The following is a 19,377-nucleotide window of genomic DNA, read 5'->3' on the forward strand; positions in this document are numbered from 1 at the left end:
GACCCTCCTGCTGATGGCTGGCTGGGTAGAGAGAGCGGAGAAGGGGAGGACAGATAGAGGATATAATAGGGAGGAGAGGAGAGGTGGAGGAGAGAATAGGCATAGAAAATAATTAGTGGAGCAATAAATTAGTCAAGATGTCATCCATTACAATCTTTCCAGATTAGCCAATTCCAACAGCCTTTGCTAAATTAAAACTTTGACATTGTTCAATCTGCACTGAGCAGACAAAATGACAAATTACCAAATAACGCTGACCATTGGCTGAATTAGCTCGGTTTTCCGGCACAAGTAAATGGGCAATGACGTGTGCAATGACGAACTTCCCTCTCAGTGGGAGATACTGCTGGCAATATGAAAATGCCCAGTGAGCAAAGCTATGTCAACCCGCGGTACAAAATCCCCTATCAGCGCGCTAATGTCAGTGTTAAAGCAGTATTGGTTGACATTAATTCATCTTTATTCCCGCAGCCCTATTTACACATCTACACGCGCGCGCACACACACACGCCTCTATAGAAGTACACTAGATAGACTGTATGTGTACCTTTATTCTTGTTAGTGTCTTTAAAACATACCTGCTGTCTGTTTAATGTGAATTCTAGAGTGAATTATCCTAACCTTTACACTCAAATTGTAAATTCCTTCAACTTAAACTTTCTTTAATGTAGTCATTTTGGTTCTAACTAATTATTATCAGAATGCTATATTGACAACTTTGTATATCAGAGACTGTTAGGAGCGGCAGACACACACAAAACTGAGTCTGTCTCTGTCCCATTAAAATGCGCAGCGCTTCAATTAATAATGGTAAATTTATCTTCATGACCAAAAAAATACACGCAGTTCTGCTCAGCAGGTTACACACTGCGCTTCCTCCTGGCGACGCCTCCTCGCTTTCGATGCATCGGAGAAAGCAAACATATCTTCATCTGCAGAGAAACCTCATCGACCGCTAAGAGTTTGTCTTGCAAAAGTCCGACGCCATTTTTTCAGGTAATTCGTTAGTAATTATTATTATTGTTGTCGTTGTTTGTGTTTTTATTGTTGTTATTATTATTATATGGTTTAATATAAAGGTTGATAGAAAAATGACTTGAGGAAACAGCTATTGATGTACTTTCGTTTATTTTGTTACACTCAAAGTTACTATTGATCTAATGTGCATGGCTTAATAAGTACAGTTAACATTTTGAGTCCCACAACAATCCTGTTTTGTGTTGGGTGATTCATGGTTTTTAAAATGGGCCAAATAATCTTTCCTTTAAAAAGACAAATTTACAGTTTAATTTCAAGGTGGAAATTAATCAAAGGAATTACTGGGAAAAAACAGGAGCTGGCAGATGCAACAAAGCATGCACAGAAACATATCTATAAATGATTAAACTACATAATTTCCCACTAGAAATCAATGGTCTTTCTGATTATTACCAGACTCCTATTATGTTTTAGAAAAGATTTATGTTTTACAGGCAAACACACGCACAAGGTCATCAAGATTAATAGCCTTAGCCCTTACATGCTTAAATGTATTTTATTTTATTTTTTCAAGTTCCTTGCATTTCATCTTAGGTAAATGACAAACCTCTTTTATGCCTATGTTGAGTTCAGTCTTTTTTTAATTAAAGCAATATGATCTGCATTTCTTACAGGAAAGGTGCTATACAAAAAATGTTAGTTACAATTCTAAAAACATATCTATTTAGATGCTTACCGCAATAAAAAGTAAATTAAAATGTCAGGTGTTATAACCCTGAAATTGGGTAAATCATTCATTGACTAAATTGATAAAATGATACCGTTCTAATGCTAACGAGTGCCAACCTGAGAAATCTTATATATATGCTGTCTTTATTGTGTTTTTATTCCACTCACCTGCAGGCTGAATAATTTCTAATTAAATATTCGGATGAAGAGGGTAGAGGTCTAAAGGTCAGATAGAATGCAATTAGAGAGGTGACTTAACGTAACTTGGTTTTAAATTCTGGTTTATATGCTGTTAAAAATAACAGAAATCGATGTATCTACTAGGGAGTGAGGTACAATATATGCATCTTATCTTTTCAACTGGTTGAGCCGTTTTGTAGTAACGGGGAGGGCACACAATGGGCACAGGTTGAGTATACAACAGGGTGAGTTGCCAGCTTATTGCAGGGCCATATATGAGCATTTGTCAGTTCAGTACCTTGCTCAAGGGTAACTGGGGAAGGCTCTGAAGGTGCTTTAGTGCCTCCCCCCCTTACTACCAGGATACCTTCCATGTATTGTCTGCCCTAGGGCTCAAACCAAGAACCCTTTGCTTCTCAACCTATTTCCCAACAGACTGAGCTACTACTTCCAATGCATCTACATCTAAAATATTGGACAGAGGGCATGAGTCGAGAAGATACAGCACAAAACCAAGCTGATGTAACCTGTCTGTCTGCTCTGTCTGTCTGTGAACATGTCTAAGACATTTGTATTTTGGCATAATAATTCAAAACTTTGATCTTTAATCTTTCAAGGATCTCAGTGTAATGGCCAAACAGCAACACTATGTGAGCAAATGAGCTGCTTGGCATAGGTTTGTTCTCTCCTAGGGTTCCTGTAAACTCTTGAACATAAGGCAAGCAATATACAGTGGCAGACTGAAAGTATTCCAAATACCGTATTTTTATAAATATAAGGTGCACCTAAAACACTGAGATTTTCTCAAAAATCAACAGTGCGCCTTATAATATGCTGTGCCTTGTGTGTAGACTGAGTTCCAAAATCTGCTGTGTGCCGTTGGTAGGTGCACTACAGTAAATGCTCCACCCATCGATTAGCGGCACACCTACGCGTAAGGACCCCCTAAAATTCCGCCGGTCAAGCGACACGCGTATGAGGCCTACTTTAAACTGCAGGATATCGAATATGCGGCTGAAAATGGCAATCGAGCAGCAGCAAGACATTTTAATGTAAATGAGTCCATGGTCAGAAAGTGGAGAAAACAAGAAAGTGAACGAAAGTGAGGAAGACGAAGCTGAGTTTCTGTGGGAACAAAGCAAGGTGGCCTGAGCTGGAAGACCGAGTGGAACAGTTGGTTGTGGAACAGCGAACAACTGGAAGGGGCGTCTCTACTGTCACCAAAGGCCAAAGCGATTGCTGAAGAAATGGACATTGAGCACTTCCAAGGAGGTCCGTCTTGGTGTTTTCGCTTTATGAGGAGGCGGCATCTCTCCATACACGCAAGGACAACTGTTGCACAGCGGCTGCTCGCGGATTATCAGGAGAGGGCAGCCATCTTCCGCACCTACTGCCGCGACAAGATAACCGCGCCCAGCCATATCTATGAGGCAGTGGCGGGCGAGTTATGCCACCATATGCTTCATTTTGTTCAATAAATGTGTCGAAACTCACTGTTTTACTTCCGTTGTCATTTTTTACTGTATGTTTTAACATGCGCCGAATAATACGGTGCACCTTATGTGTGTTTTAAATACAGAAATAGCACCCGTAACTGAGACTGCGCCTTTTATTACAGTGCACCTTATGGTCTTGAAAATACGGTAATTGGAGTGCATTTGAGTGTAACTCAAAATGTGGGGAATCCACCTGCTTGGCAGAGGTCTGCACTCTTCACGTGCTTTCTTTTTAGTTAGTATGGTTTCCTCCATCCTTTGACAGCCTCCATAGGTGGTGCAATAACCAGCGTTTGTTAGCAAATGATAATAGGCCAAGGAATGATTCAATTTAGAATTTTGGTGATGTTAAGCATTCCAGAGACTTTGAGCTTTGGTCGTCAAAGCTTCTAACCAACAGGCATTGATCAGGATATGTAATCTCGCAGTACTTCTGTCTATACCCCATATGTTTTATTTTATCAGGATACAGGAATTTTTTTTTTTAATTTGTTATCATCATACAGGTCTGCTCTCTTCAAGTGCTTCTCTCTTTTTTCTTTTCATTTAAATCTTTATAATTCTCAGGTTCAGGGGGAGGGTGCTGAAGCCTATCCCTGCTGCATATGGGAAAAGGAAGGGTACACCCTTGAATGAGTCTCATTACAGGTCCTTTAATGAGAATTTGGGGGTTCGGTACCTTTCTCAAGGGTACCTTGGCAGTGGGCACCCCCCCACACTACCAGAACACCTCCCACATTTTGTCTGGCCTGAGGCATGAACTGAGAACCCTCTGCTTCTCAGTCCATTACACTACAGACTGAGCTACCACTGAACCAAGAGTTCCTTTCTAGTTATTATTGTCAATATTATCATTAGGATAAAGTTTAAACACATGGTTACAATTATACAACAAAAGAACTCTGTCTACGTATTAAGTAAACGTTTTAACCATGACCAAAAAACAAAAAAACGAACATTCCCAACAGCAAAACTAGAACTGTGTTTCAAGTCAAGCGACAATTATAACAAACATTTTTTTTATATTTTATTTATAATAATAATAATATTTATTCATATAATGTAACACAAACAAGGCAATTTTAGATGCCAAACCCTTATTGTTGTAAACTGTTCTAATGCTTTAACTCCTCAATAAACTGAAGTTTAATTTGACCTTAATTCATTTTCAGAAAAATGATATCCCAGAAAGCACAGGTAGTACTTCTGCTGGATGCTGAAGTGGTGAACTCACTCCAAGTGGGAATCAATTTCAAGAAAAGCCCAGAGGATGGCAAAAGTTACATTTTATATAAGAGCAAGAGTGGCCTTAAAGCATGCAAAAACCAATGCAAACACCAGGGTGGCTTATTTATAAAAGATATTGAAGACCTTGATGGCAGGTAAGCAAGATAACATCAGTCAAGAGGAAATGTTTTCATCAGAACTGTGAGGCTTTCTCTTCTCACACAGGACAGTAAAATGCACTAAACACAACTGGAAGTTAAACATGTTAACAATGAAATATATGAATCCACCAGACAGCTTCATGCAGGATGAACTGGGTAAGTTCCTCTACATTGAGGAGTTTTTTTTTCAAGGCTGTCACTCGAGGCTGCCATTTACTCCAGGCTATCACTTGTAACTTGGCTTGTTAATTAACCAGCAAGATATCTCGTAGGCAAATAATTATGGCTGCTAATTATGGTGGCAGAGCTGTTCCAGAAGTTATTGTTATCCAGAGCGGGCAGCATCAATCGCAAAGTTGGCCAAATTCTTCTAAATGTTCATAGCATGCGTCACAGTATATTCACAAAATGTACCGTTACCATGTTACCATGATTTTGTTTTTCTCAGTTTCTTAGGAATGAAAGCACTATTATGGAAGGATAACATTTGTAAAAAAAATAAATACATTTTTCTAATGTTCAAACACAGAGGTTGAGTACTTGGGCGATGGGGGACTTCAGTTGGTGGAGTTAAACCCCCCTGATCCCTGGTTGGCCAACCCTCGGGAACGTCTGGTGCTCAAAGAAGGAGAAGTCAAAGTATGTGCATTCTGCTGTCCTCAAAATATTTTTACACCGTAATCCCCAAATATACTGAAACATATACTAACTATTAACTAATTTTTTTCAATTTTAGCTATGGTATTGCAAGCGCCATTATAGATTATGTTGGCAAGAGTTGTCAAGTATAGAAAGGAAACTGCTTGTTGTGTGTAGATCTAGAAAATACCAAGTGATTAATGAAGACAGTAAAGATAAACAATAATCAGCTAAACTAAATAAAAACTGCCACTGCGCATTAGTTGGTGGAAAGCAGTAATGTGACCCGAGACACTACTGAAATTACATACATCCTTTTTAGGTGACTTACTTGACGCATGCCTGCATGGAGCTACAGCTTGGAGAGCGGCGGTTCATGTTTGACCCTTGGCTAAAAGGCCCTGCATTTGCTAGAGGCTGGTGGCTTCTCCATGAACCTCCAGCTGATGCTCTGGACAGACTTTGTGCGGCTGACCTAATTTACATTAGCCACATACACTCTGACCACCTGAGGTAAACATGCTGACAGGTTAAATCTTAATGCAAGAGATAGTGCTGGGTTAAAGGATTTAAATTTAGAGTACTATTGTGTTCAGTTCAAGACCAAAACTTGTGATTGGAAACACAACACATGCTGACATTTACATCTTGGTGACCAAGAACCCAAAGGTATGGAATAGGGCCATGATGTAGTTGGGAGAAGAGCCACTAAGTGTTTTAAGATTCAAGATTTGTAGCACATTCTGAGGAACAGAAAGAAGGATTGTAGGTATTTTGGCTTTGATGTGTTTTTGTCAATATTATCAGCTTGAAAATAAAACCCCCCAAAACCACACCCAACACACTTTCAGACTGTATGAAACAAGAACATAAGGGTTGTGAGAAGCATAGGGGAAAACACAAGAGGTCGCAGACAGAACAAAAGACCCAGGGAACGCCTCACGCCAGGATATCTGATCTTGAACATATGACATATGACGATCAGACTCAGATGAAAGCAGCAGAACATGTTTTTAATATGAGTGGGAGAGACAGGTAGAAACTGGTGTCAACAGTTAAAGCAAACACAGATAGAACACAATGAAAAAATAAACATGAAGATGCTACACAAAAAATTAATTGAATTTAATACAAAGAAACAGAAAACTGCATAAACGGACCCTCTACTCATTTTAGTACTGGACAGTTGCGTTTCTGCTGTAAAAACTACCCTCTTTCGATCAATCAATCAATCAATCAATCAATCAACCTTTATTTATATTGCGTCTGTTACAATCAAATCAAAATTGTCTATAGGTGCTTTACAGAATCCCAGGGCCTGACCCCCAACATGCAACATTGGCAAGGAAAAACTCCCCTTTAACAGGACGAAACCTTGAGCAGGACCAGGCTCGTGTCAGGGGACCCTCCTGCTGATGGCTGGTTGGGCAGAGAGGGAGGAGAAGGGGGTAGGACAGGTAGAGGAGAGACTAGGCAGAGGAAATGCATTAATTATAATAAACTGCTGATGTAGGAGTTGATTGGGTCAGCAGGGTCGGAGGTCAGTAGGTCAGCATACAGCTATGAAGGCGGTGATACTTGTAGATGGATATGGGGGGACAGAGAAACTAAACAAGACACAACATCATCACTGATAGCATCCATCCATATATCCATTCATCCATTGCTCTATCTTTCTTTCTTTCTTTAGAATCTTTGGGTGCAATTTTTTAGACCACTTATCTAAACCATGTCATACTCCTTTCAGTTCAATCGTCATTACATGAATATGAAAATAACCTTTACTGAAACCAAACTCAAAGCCTGGGGAGATTTGACTTGAGTGATCACATGTCATTTTAGTTATCCCACTCTGAAGGTCCTCTCAGAGAGAAGGCCAGATGCCCCCATCTATGTTGGAGACACTTCAAGGCCCGTCTTTTGGTGAGCACAAGCACAGAAATAGTTGAAGAGGTTTTTATAAATGAGGTGAAAAATAAATAAGCTAGACTGTTATTTACCTCGGGTACATTGACATTTCAGGTACCTGGAACAAAGTCAGGTCAAGCTGACAAACATAAATGTGGTGCCTTTTGGTGTCTGGCAAAATGTAAGTCACTGCTGCTCCCATGGTAACAGTCATGATGTAAGTGTTGTACCTGTTAAAAGCTTAATTTGGTTTTCACTGTTAGGTTGACGAACACCTGAGATTCATGATCCTAATGGATGGCATACACCCTGAAATGGACACCTGCATCATTGTTGAGTATAAAGGTAATGCTCTTCAACGATTTTGACATTTCAGGTACCAGTTCTAAAGTGCCAATATTTGCAGGTCACATGATCCTGAATACTGTGGATTGCACCAGACCAAATGGCGGCAGGTTACCACAGAGTGTGGATCTAATGATGAGTGACTTTGCTGGGGGTGCATCTGGGTTCCCAATGACCTTCTATGGAGGGAAATACAGTGGTAATTTTTGTTCTGTAGTTTTATCTGATTTTTTACCCAGCTGGCCATCAACAGGTTATAAATCCAGTCCTGCTCAAGGTTACTTCCTGATGCTATTGCTTGTTTGGCAGTCAGACTCTGGGTTTCTGTGGAGGCCTAGAGACAATTAAGATTGTAATAGATGCTGTAGGGTTGAAGGAACCTCGGGTCATCGTAAGTGCAGAAGTATCATTTTCATTATTTTAGTTTTGTTTTAATAGAACATAGAATGGTTTTAGTGAGTTGGAGAGGATAAATAGACTGGTTATTTTCTGCCTAATATACTTTTTTATATATATATAAATGTCGTTTTTAGGGTCTTGATAGTTGGAGTCTTAGAAATAAATCTCTTGTGATTTTTGTGAATGCATAAATATAGTCTGAAGATGACCTTCTAGTTATTGTCTGTACCAAGATTCATGGAAGGCTGACTTCATCAAGACCGAAAGGAAAAAGCTGCTGAATTACAAAGCTGAGCTGGTGAAGACTCTGGAGCCGAGAATCTTCTGCCCATTTGCCGGCTACTTTGTTGAGGCTCACCCATCGGACAGGTAGAAATTGTTCATCTAATGCGTCCATCTTATATTTGTTTTTTATCTTTCACATATTGCCTTCTGCCTGCAGATATATTAAAGACACCAATGTTAAAAACAGTGCCGAGGCCCTCAATGCACTCATCAATAAAATTAGACCAGACACCCTGACATGGACGCCTAAACCAGGCTCGGTTCTGGATCTTGGCCTTGCTCTAAGTGATCCCACCAACAGGTTGATGCCTCAAAATACAGTTTGTATGGCCTCCATTAATGAACAGTTTAGTGTACAGCACATTTTTCCTGCATATTTGTGGTTTACAAGACTTTTCAAGTCATTCTTGAATATATTTGAAAGCTTGATTCCTACTGAGATAATCCTGCATTCTGATGGTAGCCCATAAATTCGGATAGGTATGTACACTAATTTTATAAATGAGGGCCAACATGTGCTTGCATGAATGAGTCAGTGTTTCATACCGTGTCTGAGTGTGTGAAGTGCAAAGAATTTTTGCACATTACAATAAAATGAGATCAGATAACATAACATATACACTTAAGTCAAAAATTATTCATGCACCTGCCAAAGTATGGCAAAATATTTAACATATAAAGTGGGGGGAAACATCTTTAAAAGGGTGAAAACAAAAACAACTGTAATTCATACAAAAAATGATTCATACAATTTTTCAGTTGTCAATTTCAAATCCTTTAAGTGTTATCACAGCTTCCAAATTATATTTGCAGTTATTTCTACGTTTCCTGCAAGGAAACTTTCTGCAGGAAATTTAGATTTGGGCATTGCCACCTTCCTTCAGACTCGAGGCCTGGGAGTCTGAGGGTTCTGCGCAGGATCTTAGCTGTTCCTAGGACTGCGCTCTTCTGGACAGAGATCTCTGATGTTGTTCCTGCTATCTGTTGGAGCCATCTACTCAGCTTGGGTGTTGGGTGCAGTAGTTCGGACACTTACTAATCCTCGGGGCCCTTCCTTTCGCTTCCTGTACAGCCTCAGGACACTGGACTTAGGGTGAAACCCTCCGTGCATGGTGAGGAGCTTCCTTGTCTTGATGTCAGTGGCTTGTATCTCTTCCAGTGGCCAGGGTATTATGCCAGCAGGGTATCTGATTACTGGCAGGGCATAGGTGTTTATGGCCTGGATCTTATGCTTACGATTTAGTTGACTTTTCAGGACCTGCTTTAACCTCTGTAGGTATTTAGCTGTGGCTGAGCTCCTAGCTGTCTCCTTATGGTTACCATTTGGCTACGGGATCCCCTGGAATTTGTAGCTGTCCTGCACATCTGTGATGTTCCCTTCAGGTAGTTCAACCCCATAAGTTGCAATCACCTTTCCTCTTCTAGATATCATCTGCCCACATTTATCTAGTCCGAATGACATCCCGATGCCCTTGCTGTAGATCCTAGTGAGCTGAATCAGAGAGTCGATGTCACACACATTCTTGGCATACAGCTTGATGTCATCCATGTAGAGGAGGTGGCTGACGGTTGTTCCACTTCGGAAATGGTACCCATAGCCACTCTTGGTGATCTGGCTGAGGGGATTTAGGCCTATGCAGAACAGCAGGGGGGACAGAGCATCTCCTTGATATCTGCCACATCTGATGCTCACCTGCGCAATTGGCTTTGAGTTGGCCTCCAGAGTCGTGTTCCACAGCTTCATTGAGTTCTGGATGAACTCTCTTAGTATCCTGTTGATGTTATACAGCTTTAGGCACTCCAGTATCCATGTGTACGGTATTGAGCCAATCCAGGCAGTGCACAGGTTGGTGTGCTGCGTCCTGCAGTCCTGGGCAATCGCCCTGTCGACCAGTAGCTGGTGCTTGGCACCTCTGGTGTTGTTCCCTATGCCTTTCTGTGCTCTGCTCATGTATTGATCCATGTGCCTGCTGATCTTAGCCGCTATGATGCCTGATAGAAGCTTCTATGTGGTGCTGAGGCAGGTTATGGACCGGTAGTTGGATGGTATTGTGCCCTTCTGTGGGTCCTTGGGTTAGCCACTCTGGGTGGTCCCCTGATGTTAGCAGCTGGTTCATCTGTGCTGCCAGGCGTTCATGGAGTGCAGTTAGCTTCTTAAGCCAGTAGGCATGGATCTTATCGGGCCCTGGTGCTGTCCAGCTCTTCATTATGGACACTGTTGTTTGATGTCTGCTAAGGTGATGACTACTGGGTCTTGTTCCGGAAGTTGTCTGTGCTCAGCTTGTAGGTCTTGACCCAGTAGTCATCACCTTAGCAGACATCAAGAGTTACCCAAGTCTGAAGGAAGGAGACACCGCCCAGGAGGGAGAGGAAGAGATTTTTTTTTTTTTTTAAGAATTTAGAATAGAATAGAAATAGAAAATAGATATAATTTATTTGTTATTAATTAATTAATTACTATCAGTATAAATTAGAATTTGCATTTTGCTTTTGTAAAATGATGCCAGACAAGGATGGTAAATTTACCAGATCCATCAAATCAAATCAAATCCATCTTTATTTATATAGCGTCTTTTACAATCAAAATAGTTTCAAGGCGCTTTACAGAATTCCAGGGCCTAACCCCAGACAAGCAACAGTGGCAAGGAAAAACTCCCCTTTAACAGGAAGAAACCTTGAGCAGGACCAGGCTCATGTAGGGGGACCCTCCTGCTGATGGGGGGGCGGGGTAGAGAGAGAGAAGGGGGAGAACAGGTAGAGGAGAGAATAGGTAGGAGAGGAGAGGAGAGGCCATAATATAATCACCATTTGTCTGCAAGTTCTAAATGTAATCTTAATTTTATGAATATTTCCTCCACTGCATTACCAAACATAGTGGGGCCATCACATTTCCTCCAGCCAGCACACAAATATACAAGGTCAGCTGGGAGTTCGACTTGTATTTGGATGAGCTGCGCAGCGCCATCAGCTCTGAGATATTTAAACACCAGAACTGGATCCAGTTTTATTACACCTGGGCAGGTTTTCAAAACTACAACCTTGTAATACGGGTAAATATACTCAAGCAGCAACATCCTTTTCTTTGTCTGTGGCCCTGTCACCCTTTAACCTGACCTCTGCTACGTTAGGAACAGCCCTTAGATTGTCCTCATGTTGTTCTGTCTGGATTTGCTGCATGGTTTTCCCTTGGGTGTACATTTCCTGTCGGTCTTCTATTAAGGAGTGAAAATCTCTCACAGGTTATTCCACAAAGTGGTTAAAAACTGCTCTGGGAATCACTCAAGTAGAGTTTCTTTATGATAGAAACCTGGATTTAGAACAGCATCATTGATTAGTAAAACCTAAATTAGAGATGCTGAAAAGACTTAATGAAAAGGTGTGGTTTTAACTCTGGGCTTTTCTTTACTTTCTGCTTTAAATCATCACCTTCAGCTGTTCTTTCCCCCCCAAAAAATGGCAGCTTTGTTTCTTCATGCGTCACTCCACCAAAAAAAGGAATTTATTGAGGCAGTTGGCATTTTGATTTCAAGGTGATTGAGACGGACGACAAGTTTGTGCATGTGACTGATGGCTGGGACTACTTGGTGGACTTTCTGGATCTGTCCTTTCCCAAGAAGAGGCCTGAGAGAGAGCATTTCTACCTCGAGGTGAGTCATACAGCGCACCATGCTACCTGAGCTCGACACTGGGAGCCAAGTGATTGCGAAATGATTACATTCAGGAACTTACACACTTCCCACACACTTCCTCTGTAATAACGGACTCTCAATTCATTCATCCCCCGAGCCATCAGACTGTTCAACTCCTCACTGGGGGGGAGGAGGGCCAACAGAAGGACTGGAATAACATAATACTGTGACATCCATTCATTCAGTTCATTCATCCATCTATTCATTTATTTACATTTTTATAGTTTTATATTTTATATTTATATTCTATTTTTAATTTATTCTATTTTATTTCTTATTTTATTCTATTTTTATTATCTTTAATAGGTTTAATGGTGTGTAATGGTGGTGGGTAATTTTGTACAGTGCTGTATGTTTTTTTGGAGATGCTAATTTCCCTGATGGACACCCCCTAAAGGGATCAATAAAGTACTCAATCAATCAATCAATCAATCAATCAATCAATGCATCTGATACATTGCTGCAAACATCGTGCACCATTTAGTCTGTTTTATTTTATGCTATCTGAAATATACTGCAAAGTGGTTTTCCTTGCATTTTCCTTGTTTCATTTGGTTTTTATGTATCCCCACAACATTCAGCTTCCCATTCTGTGTAAGTTACAAGTATTTGCACCACCTGGCGTCCCCAATCTCATCTAATCTTAATGCAGATATTAGCATGATTCAAAGATGGTGTTAGTTTCTGATAGGCTTTATATCTGTTTCTTTTTAAAGCTGAAGAACAGGCTTAGCGTGATGAGGTATGTGGTGCTGCATGGCCGCCTCTGGGATGACCTGTACATCGGTTTTCAGAATCGCATCAGCCGAGACCCAGACATCTATCACCACAGGTGTGTCCACAATTCTACCACTTTTCTCCCCTGACCTTAAATCTCCCTTAGATATGTAATAGGGATTTTTGACCTGAGAATTCCTGTTTGACCTGCTGGTTGCTGTATTCGCTTTGCAGAACCCTGCTCAAACAGAAGGGCTCAAATGTGAGGTCAATGATGGTTTTTTAGTGGTCTGCATGCCATGGCAACAAGACAAACCTCCTTTCCACTCATTAAAAATTGTATTTATTGAATCATTGATCAGGATTCTACACAATCAACTTTCCTTTCCATTATGTGTTGCGCAATACAGATAGACCTAACCTCAATCTGTGCTGGCATTTTCTAGGTTCTGGAATCACTTCCAGACAGAGCTACCAGTTACAAGACCGGACTGGGACCAGTTTCTACAGCTGCAAGCCTCCACCAATGGGGTCAAGACAAGAGTAGAGGAGCGGCGGAGCCTTTGTGTTGTCTCCTGAGTGTCAATTAAAGGTGTTCTGCATACAGTGTCTCAAATAAAACAAAAATAATTACTCCAAAAAATTCTGCATTTTGTTAAAAAGGGCTGTTGGTTGCTACGTTGATACTATCATAAGTGAATCTGCTTGTGAATCTGAATGTTTTCTTCTTTCATTCCATAAAGTGACCTTTCACAACGACGTCACAATATGATGTACACCGAAGCCGATACACGTCACAATATACTAATAGTTTATATTATATACATGCACAGTGTATGCTTGGTTGTTGTGGTGTATGACTGACAGCTTTGGTGGAGGGTCCATTAACACTAGGAAATCCAGGACCTGGAGTAATCAGGGTTAGCACAAGCAGACATGCTATGAGCGCTTTGACACTTATAGTATGAGTTTAACGTGACTGCACTTTTAGAAAATTGTACTACTGTTGATCTGCCTGAGCTAAACTGCATTTTCCTTGTTACTCTGGGATTGAAAGTGATTGAAATGAATTTCTCCCTGGTTTCTAAAACCTGAGACTGGGAATAAAAGAGAATTACCGGTATTCACCTTAAATACATTTTTTTGTTTGTTTTTATTTGCCATCGTTCTGCATGTTCTCAGAATATCTTGAAATCTAGAAATCTGTTTCATGACTGACTTATTCAACATAAAAGCACCCTTCATGTAGTGAAAGCTGTATGTGATACTGAGAACACAATGATGCAGTCATCTTTCCACAGCCCAAGATTATTTCAATTAGCAGCAAACTGCTGGAATCATATCGTCTATGGTGAATAATTTTGACCCCTCAATTTCAACAGTGACAGATGTTCTATTTTCAGTCCAAATGAGATAAAAACTGTCAGTTATTGCACTAAAGCTGGTTTTGGTAAAGAAAATGCAGTGTCACAATCTTGTGGGAAGGAAAAAGAAACCGCTAACTGAAGGAGAACAGACATGTTTGCACTATTAGCATCTCAATTCAAAACTCTTGACTCATATTTTGTCTGTTACAATCAAAATTGTTTCAAGGGGCTTTCCAGAATCCCAGGGCCTGACCCCCAACAAACAACAGTGGCAAGAAAAAACTCCCTTTTAACAGGCAGAAACCTTGAGCAGGACCAGGCTCATGTAGGGGGACCCTCCTGCTGATGGCTGATTGGGTAGAGAGAGAGGAGAAGGGGGAGGACAGGTAGAGGAGAGACTAAGCAGAGATCATGGCCTCTGGTACTGAATCAATAACATATTGATTGTAATGCAGATATATCATATCCTCTGCTGATGTATCCTAATTAATGGCTGAGGCCATATTTAGGGAAGTTGGCCTCTCACTGGTTTCTCATGGACAAAGCCTCAATAGCTTCCCTGCTAATTTGGTTTGTTGTTTCTGATCTCTTTTACAGTTACTAAAGTTGAGAAAGTTGGTGTTTTACAATCCACAGGTGTTTAGAAACCAGCACACCCTTCTTGTTCCTGTTTGATGCGTCGTTTCCTTTTTTCTTTCTGAGTTTTTGTGTCATCAGCCCACAGTTTGATACCACGTAGCGAGCATGGCGAGTGCAGTGAAGACGTTACTGTGGGCCTGGGTTATCGGCAAGTCTGTCGTGTCTCTTGTAACCATACCTGAAATCACCGACGAGTCGTTCATAGACGAGTGTGTGAGGGGACATAACCGGGCGCGGTCGTCCGTCAGGCCAGCTGCCAGTGACATGCTCTACATGGTAGGCTTAACACACAGTTTCACATCTTCAACCACGAATGCAGACAGAAAAGCAAAATCGAAACTTTCACTTGCTGACTTTTGTGTTTGTGTTTGTGACATTTAGACAGGCCGTGCATAACTCTTTGGAAAAAGTTGTTAAAAAAAAAAAAACTGTGTCAGCCATCATTGCAGTTCAAAATCAGAAGCAGATTTATTGCCATTGTTCATGTAATACACAGTATTACACAAACTAGGAATTTGTCTTGGTGAGACGCTGCGACATTCAACATAAAGAGGACCACACTAGAATAAGATAAATAAAATAAAAATAAGACATATATACAGTATATACATAAATAGTAAGTGGTAGGTGGTAAGAAATAGAAATGGTGCAGGTCAATGCAGAAGTAATGTGATGTATTGTTCGTGAGTCCGACTGGCTGCTGTACATGGTGCTTAAGTGATAAGTCACTTGGTGTTCAGCAGCCTGATGGCAGAGGGGAAGAAGCTGTTCATGTAGCGGGAGGTTTTGGTCCGAATGGTTCTCATTTAAATAGCCTCTTTTATGTTTCCTGTGTTGTCAACCATGATTTCCTATTTCGATCTAATCACATCAGGGTTTGGAATCTGAACATTAACCTGTTTGCTGATAAATGGACACCCTTTATAAGATCAAACAGAAGTGAGGCAACATAAGTGCAGTAAAACAATTACAGTGTGCTGATGATGTCAGTCTTCTATTGGGTTTAGTGTAAATATGAATAAGGTGCACTTTAGGATGCTTTTCCATCCATGCATTTGCCAGCATGAAGCAGCCCTATTATCTGCTCACGTGACTGCCGAAAAATCGCTAATGATAATCTATAACAACCTCCAAATGTAGGCAGCTGATGCTTATGCAGGGTGTGTTTCCAGCTAACCCAATTATAATGCTCCTTTTAAATTGAAAGTTTGGCCCCAAATTTTTACCACTCTCACCACTCTGTTTAAGAAGAGGTAGGTTGGGTTATTGTTATTGATGCCGTTGCTCTTATAAACAAGTCTTGCGAATTTGGAAGGACCAGTAAAAAATGGCCCTACTTTGCTCGTAGATCACATATTGCGGTCGTCACCAAGTAGCACAGGCACACGTAGATGCACACAGATAGACACACACACCCACCCTTGTGCTTAAAACCGTTTGAGGACGTTCGCCTCCCACCCCCACTGAGACCTCAACCTTACAACCAAATCAACCAGTCTCTCAAACACACCTTTGAAGGACCGCCAAAATGTTTTTTTCCCTCAATGCATGACATGTGCAAGAGCACACACACACACACACACACACACACACACAGCCTAGTTTCCTTTTAATGCTTCACGCTCTCTCTGCTCCTTCAGACATGGGACAAGGATTTATCCGTGACTGCGAGGGAATGGGCCAGAAGGTGTTTGTTCGAGCACAACCCAGAACGGAATCTTGTTGGACCTACGCACCCTAATTTCTCATTTGTGGGTGAAAACCTATGGACGGTCTACCCACCAACACTGTTCAATGCATCTGTTGCCATTCAAAACTGGGTGGATGAGAACCGGAACTATGACTATGACAGTGACACCTGCACCGATGTCTGTGACCACTACAAGCAGGTCTGTGCAGAACCACAATCTGGCTTATGTTCTCTGCTTAATGCAGTAAAATAACCAGAGCATAGACTAAATACATGCTGTTCAAGGAGATCGTTGGGTTTTGTTTCTTTGTTTCTCAAGGTTGTCTGGGCAACCACAACCAAAGTTGGCTGCGCTGCCCACTTGTGCCCAAATGGAGTCCAAACCACCAACTTTGCTGATAAAGAAGGCATCATTTTTGTGTGCAACTACGCTCCAGCGTGAGGAAAAATCTTTTACATTCAAGTTTTACAAGTTTTACATTCTTTGGTTTGTTGGAAATATTTCTATCCTGAAAAGGAGCTGGGGCCTCATGTACACAGGGTGTGTACGCACAAAAATGCTGAGTACACTTCATGGGTGGCCTAGAGGTTAGCATACGCACTTTTCTAGTTCTTTGGAGCTGTTGGCGACCCTGAGTGGCGATACTGGGAAACTTAATAATGTCTAAAAGGGCATTCCCGAGAGTGATATTCACATTAGTGACAAACAGATGAACAATTATCACGCGATTACATGATTGAGTATAAAGAAAAATGTGCGTGAAATGGTGCTAAACCACCGCTAACAGAAAATATTGCCAATGGAGCCATGCGCAGGGAAAGAGGAGGGCTGGCTCGTAAGGCTCCCAAGGAAGGTCCTCATGGATCTGTGTCCGGAACTGCGGCCACACTTGGACCGTGACGCTCCCAGAACCATTTCCTGCGTGGGTACAGGTACTGACATGTGCCATTTCATCGAGAACTGGCTGTCGACATTGAGCCGAGTCATGCCAACTGAATTGAGTTACCCAAATGTCAGCTACGTATATCAAATCACCAATTACATTGCAGTTGGACAGGCCCTCATTAAAGTGCTATTTGCAGTTTTCCTAATGTAATTGGAAGTCAAACGAATACACTTTGCTATTCCACCCAAAATTATTGTTTATGTAACAGGAAGTGTTTGAATGTGGTCAGTGTACAGATCATTAGTAATGTGCAAGGAGGAGAGGAGAGGAGAGGAGAGGGGGGGAGTGGAGGAGAGGAGAGGAGAGGGAGGGAGTGGAGGAGAGGAGAGGAGAGGAGAGGAGAGGAGAGGAGAGGAGAGGAGAGGAGAGGGAGGGAGTGGAGGAGAGGAGAGGAGAGGAGAGGGGGGGAGTGGAGGAGAGGAGAGGAGAGGGAGGGAGTGGAGGAGAGGAGAGGAGAGGAGAGGAGAGGAGAGGAGAGGAGAGGAGAGGAGAGGAGAGGACAGGAGAGGAGAGGAGAGGAGAGGAGAGGAGAGGGAGGGAGTGGAGAGGAGAGGAGGAGAGGAGAGGAGAGGAGAGGAGAGGAGAGGAGAGGAGAGGAGAGGAGAGGAGAGGGAGGGAGTGGAGGAGAGGAGAGGAGAGGAGAGGAGAGGAGAGGGAGGGAGTGGAGGAGAGGAGAGGAGAGGAGAGGAGAGGAGAGGAGAGGAGAGGAGAGGAGAGGAGACTCAGGGATGTGTTTAATAGTGAAAGTGAGAGTATTTCCATACATGCAATCCAAAAGGAACTCAAGGGATTTGGTCTGTTTTCATCAACTCTTTTCTTGTGTTTCTAGGGGGATCATAAATGGAGCACAACCATATAGAACTGAAGGAAAGTTTTGTTCTGGATGTGAAGGCGTCTGCGTGGAGAAACTCTGTCGTATGTTAAGTTTCTGATTCTAAACTGAACTCGGCTTACTTTCATCCAGCCAATCCTCATTTGTATTGATAAATGCTTCACAAACTGTTTCTGAAGAGACTGATGTCAGGACTTGGCTAACACATTTAGCCTTCAACAAATGGCAATGAAAGTCTAACAATCGATCACAATTTCATTGCAGGAAGACGCGAAAGAGAGTCACTGCAAAGTGAGTAATGTTGCTTTACAGAAGAATTAAAATAAATTCACTTCATACGATTAAGAAAAGTTTATGCAACAATTAGGAGTTTTGCGCCCTCTCGTGGCCATCCTTCAATCCTACGTTTCTACGGCACTAGTTTAAAAAAATAGATTAGATTCTCTATTATGGTTAGACAGATTAACAATACTGTTTCAGTTTTTTTTTTGGGGGGGGGGGGGGGTGTCACTATAGGTGATTCATAGAGTTGGAGCTTGTGAAAATTATTTCAAGCTTTCAACAATGTAACAAAAAAAAAATCAATGTGTTTTCAGATGTTACTAAAATTATGAAAACATTGTGTTTCCAGGCTCTGATGTGGACATAGACTGGGATTCTTTTCAAAACCCAACTGATTTTGACTATAGAAGGATTCTGATCATCCGGCCCCTCGGACTCGTCGCCACCTTGGCCGCTGCATATGGATTCCACCACTTATACCCCAACATCTTCTGCTATGAATAGACCATTGTTCTCTGACTAGACACATTTACTCACTTTATTACCCACAACATGATTCTAAACAGCCGTGTCCATTAGAACAACTGCATCGGCACCAGGTGACTTTTTCTGCAAATGTGAACATTAAGATTCAACCGAAAAAAGTACAATTAAATTCATCTGTATTCATTTCATACTAAAAAAAATATGTGTGATGAATTTTTTAGAACATCTTCATTTATTAGAACATCCTGTTGATAAAATTGGACCCATTGTAATCGGCTCATATTTAAATATTCTTTTTTAATCTTTAATCTCAAGTGCATTGAGACCTTAATCCAGTGGGTCTGGACACATCTGGTTTAAACTTCAATACTGAACATTTTT

General features: G+C 41.3%; 2 protein-coding genes across 3 annotated transcripts; both read left to right on the forward strand.

The window, feature by feature from the left end:
- The first annotated feature begins 797 nt into the window (after positions 1 to 797).
- Positions 798 to 14,969, forward strand: LOC115246491 (cytidine monophosphate-N-acetylneuraminic acid hydroxylase). Of its 2 annotated transcripts, XM_029825441.1 has the most exons (16): positions 798 to 996; positions 4,556 to 4,765; positions 4,836 to 4,927; positions 5,301 to 5,410; positions 5,733 to 5,923; positions 7,253 to 7,333; positions 7,433 to 7,499; positions 7,582 to 7,663; positions 7,725 to 7,862; positions 8,296 to 8,431; positions 8,505 to 8,648; positions 11,223 to 11,397; positions 11,878 to 11,994; positions 12,753 to 12,868; positions 13,200 to 13,345; positions 14,838 to 14,969. In XM_029825441.1, the coding sequence occupies exons 2-15, from the start codon at positions 4,560 to 4,562 to the stop codon at positions 13,330 to 13,332; spliced, it is 1,788 nt and encodes a 595-aa protein (XP_029681301.1). In that variant the 5' UTR covers positions 798 to 996; positions 4,556 to 4,559; the 3' UTR covers positions 13,333 to 13,345; positions 14,838 to 14,969. The 2 variants fall into 2 exon arrangements, with proteins under 2 accessions (XP_029681301.1, XP_029681300.1); XM_029825440.1 differs by lacking the exon at positions 14,838 to 14,969 and having other exon boundaries at positions 800 to 996; positions 13,200 to 13,891.
- LOC101068086 (GLIPR1-like protein 1) lies at positions 14,838 to 19,268 on the forward strand. Its single transcript, XM_029825442.1, has 6 exons — positions 14,838 to 15,035; positions 16,400 to 16,648; positions 16,769 to 16,887; positions 18,226 to 18,311; positions 18,493 to 18,519; positions 18,860 to 19,268. Exons 1-6 carry the CDS (start codon positions 14,865 to 14,867, stop codon positions 19,012 to 19,014), a joined length of 807 nt encoding a protein of 268 aa, XP_029681302.1. The 5' UTR covers positions 14,838 to 14,864; the 3' UTR covers positions 19,015 to 19,268.
- The last annotated feature ends 109 nt before the right edge of the window (positions 19,269 to 19,377 follow it).

The sequence above is a fragment of the Takifugu rubripes genome, chromosome 18, assembly GCF_901000725.2.
Source record: "Takifugu rubripes chromosome 18, fTakRub1.2, whole genome shotgun sequence".
NCBI lineage: Eukaryota > Metazoa > Chordata > Actinopteri > Tetraodontiformes > Tetraodontidae > Takifugu > Takifugu rubripes.

What these genes read in the sequence shown, in the direction of transcription:
- LOC115246491 (XM_029825441.1), top strand. Translation starts at nt 4,560, where the DNA reads ATGATATCCCAGAAAGCACAGGTAGTACTTCTGCTGGATGCTGAAGTG. An exon ending in ACTTCAAGGCCCGTCTTTTG is followed by an intron (nt 7,334 to 7,432) that starts GTGAGCACAAGC and finishes TTGACATTTCAG; the next exon opens with GTACCTGGAACAAAGTCAGG. An exon ending in ACTACAACCTTGTAATACGG is followed by an intron (nt 11,398 to 11,877) that starts GTAAATATACTC and finishes TTTGATTTCAAG; the next exon opens with GTGATTGAGACGGACGACAA.
- LOC101068086 (XM_029825442.1), top strand. Translation starts at nt 14,865, where the DNA reads ATGGCGAGTGCAGTGAAGACGTTACTGTGGGCCTGGGTTATCGGCAAG. An exon ending in TCTGTGACCACTACAAGCAG is followed by an intron (nt 16,649 to 16,768) that starts GTCTGTGCAGAA and finishes TTGTTTCTCAAG; the next exon opens with GTTGTCTGGGCAACCACAAC. An exon ending in GTGTGCAACTACGCTCCAGC is followed by an intron (nt 16,888 to 18,225) that starts GTGAGGAAAAAT and finishes TTGTGTTTCTAG; the next exon opens with GGGGATCATAAATGGAGCAC.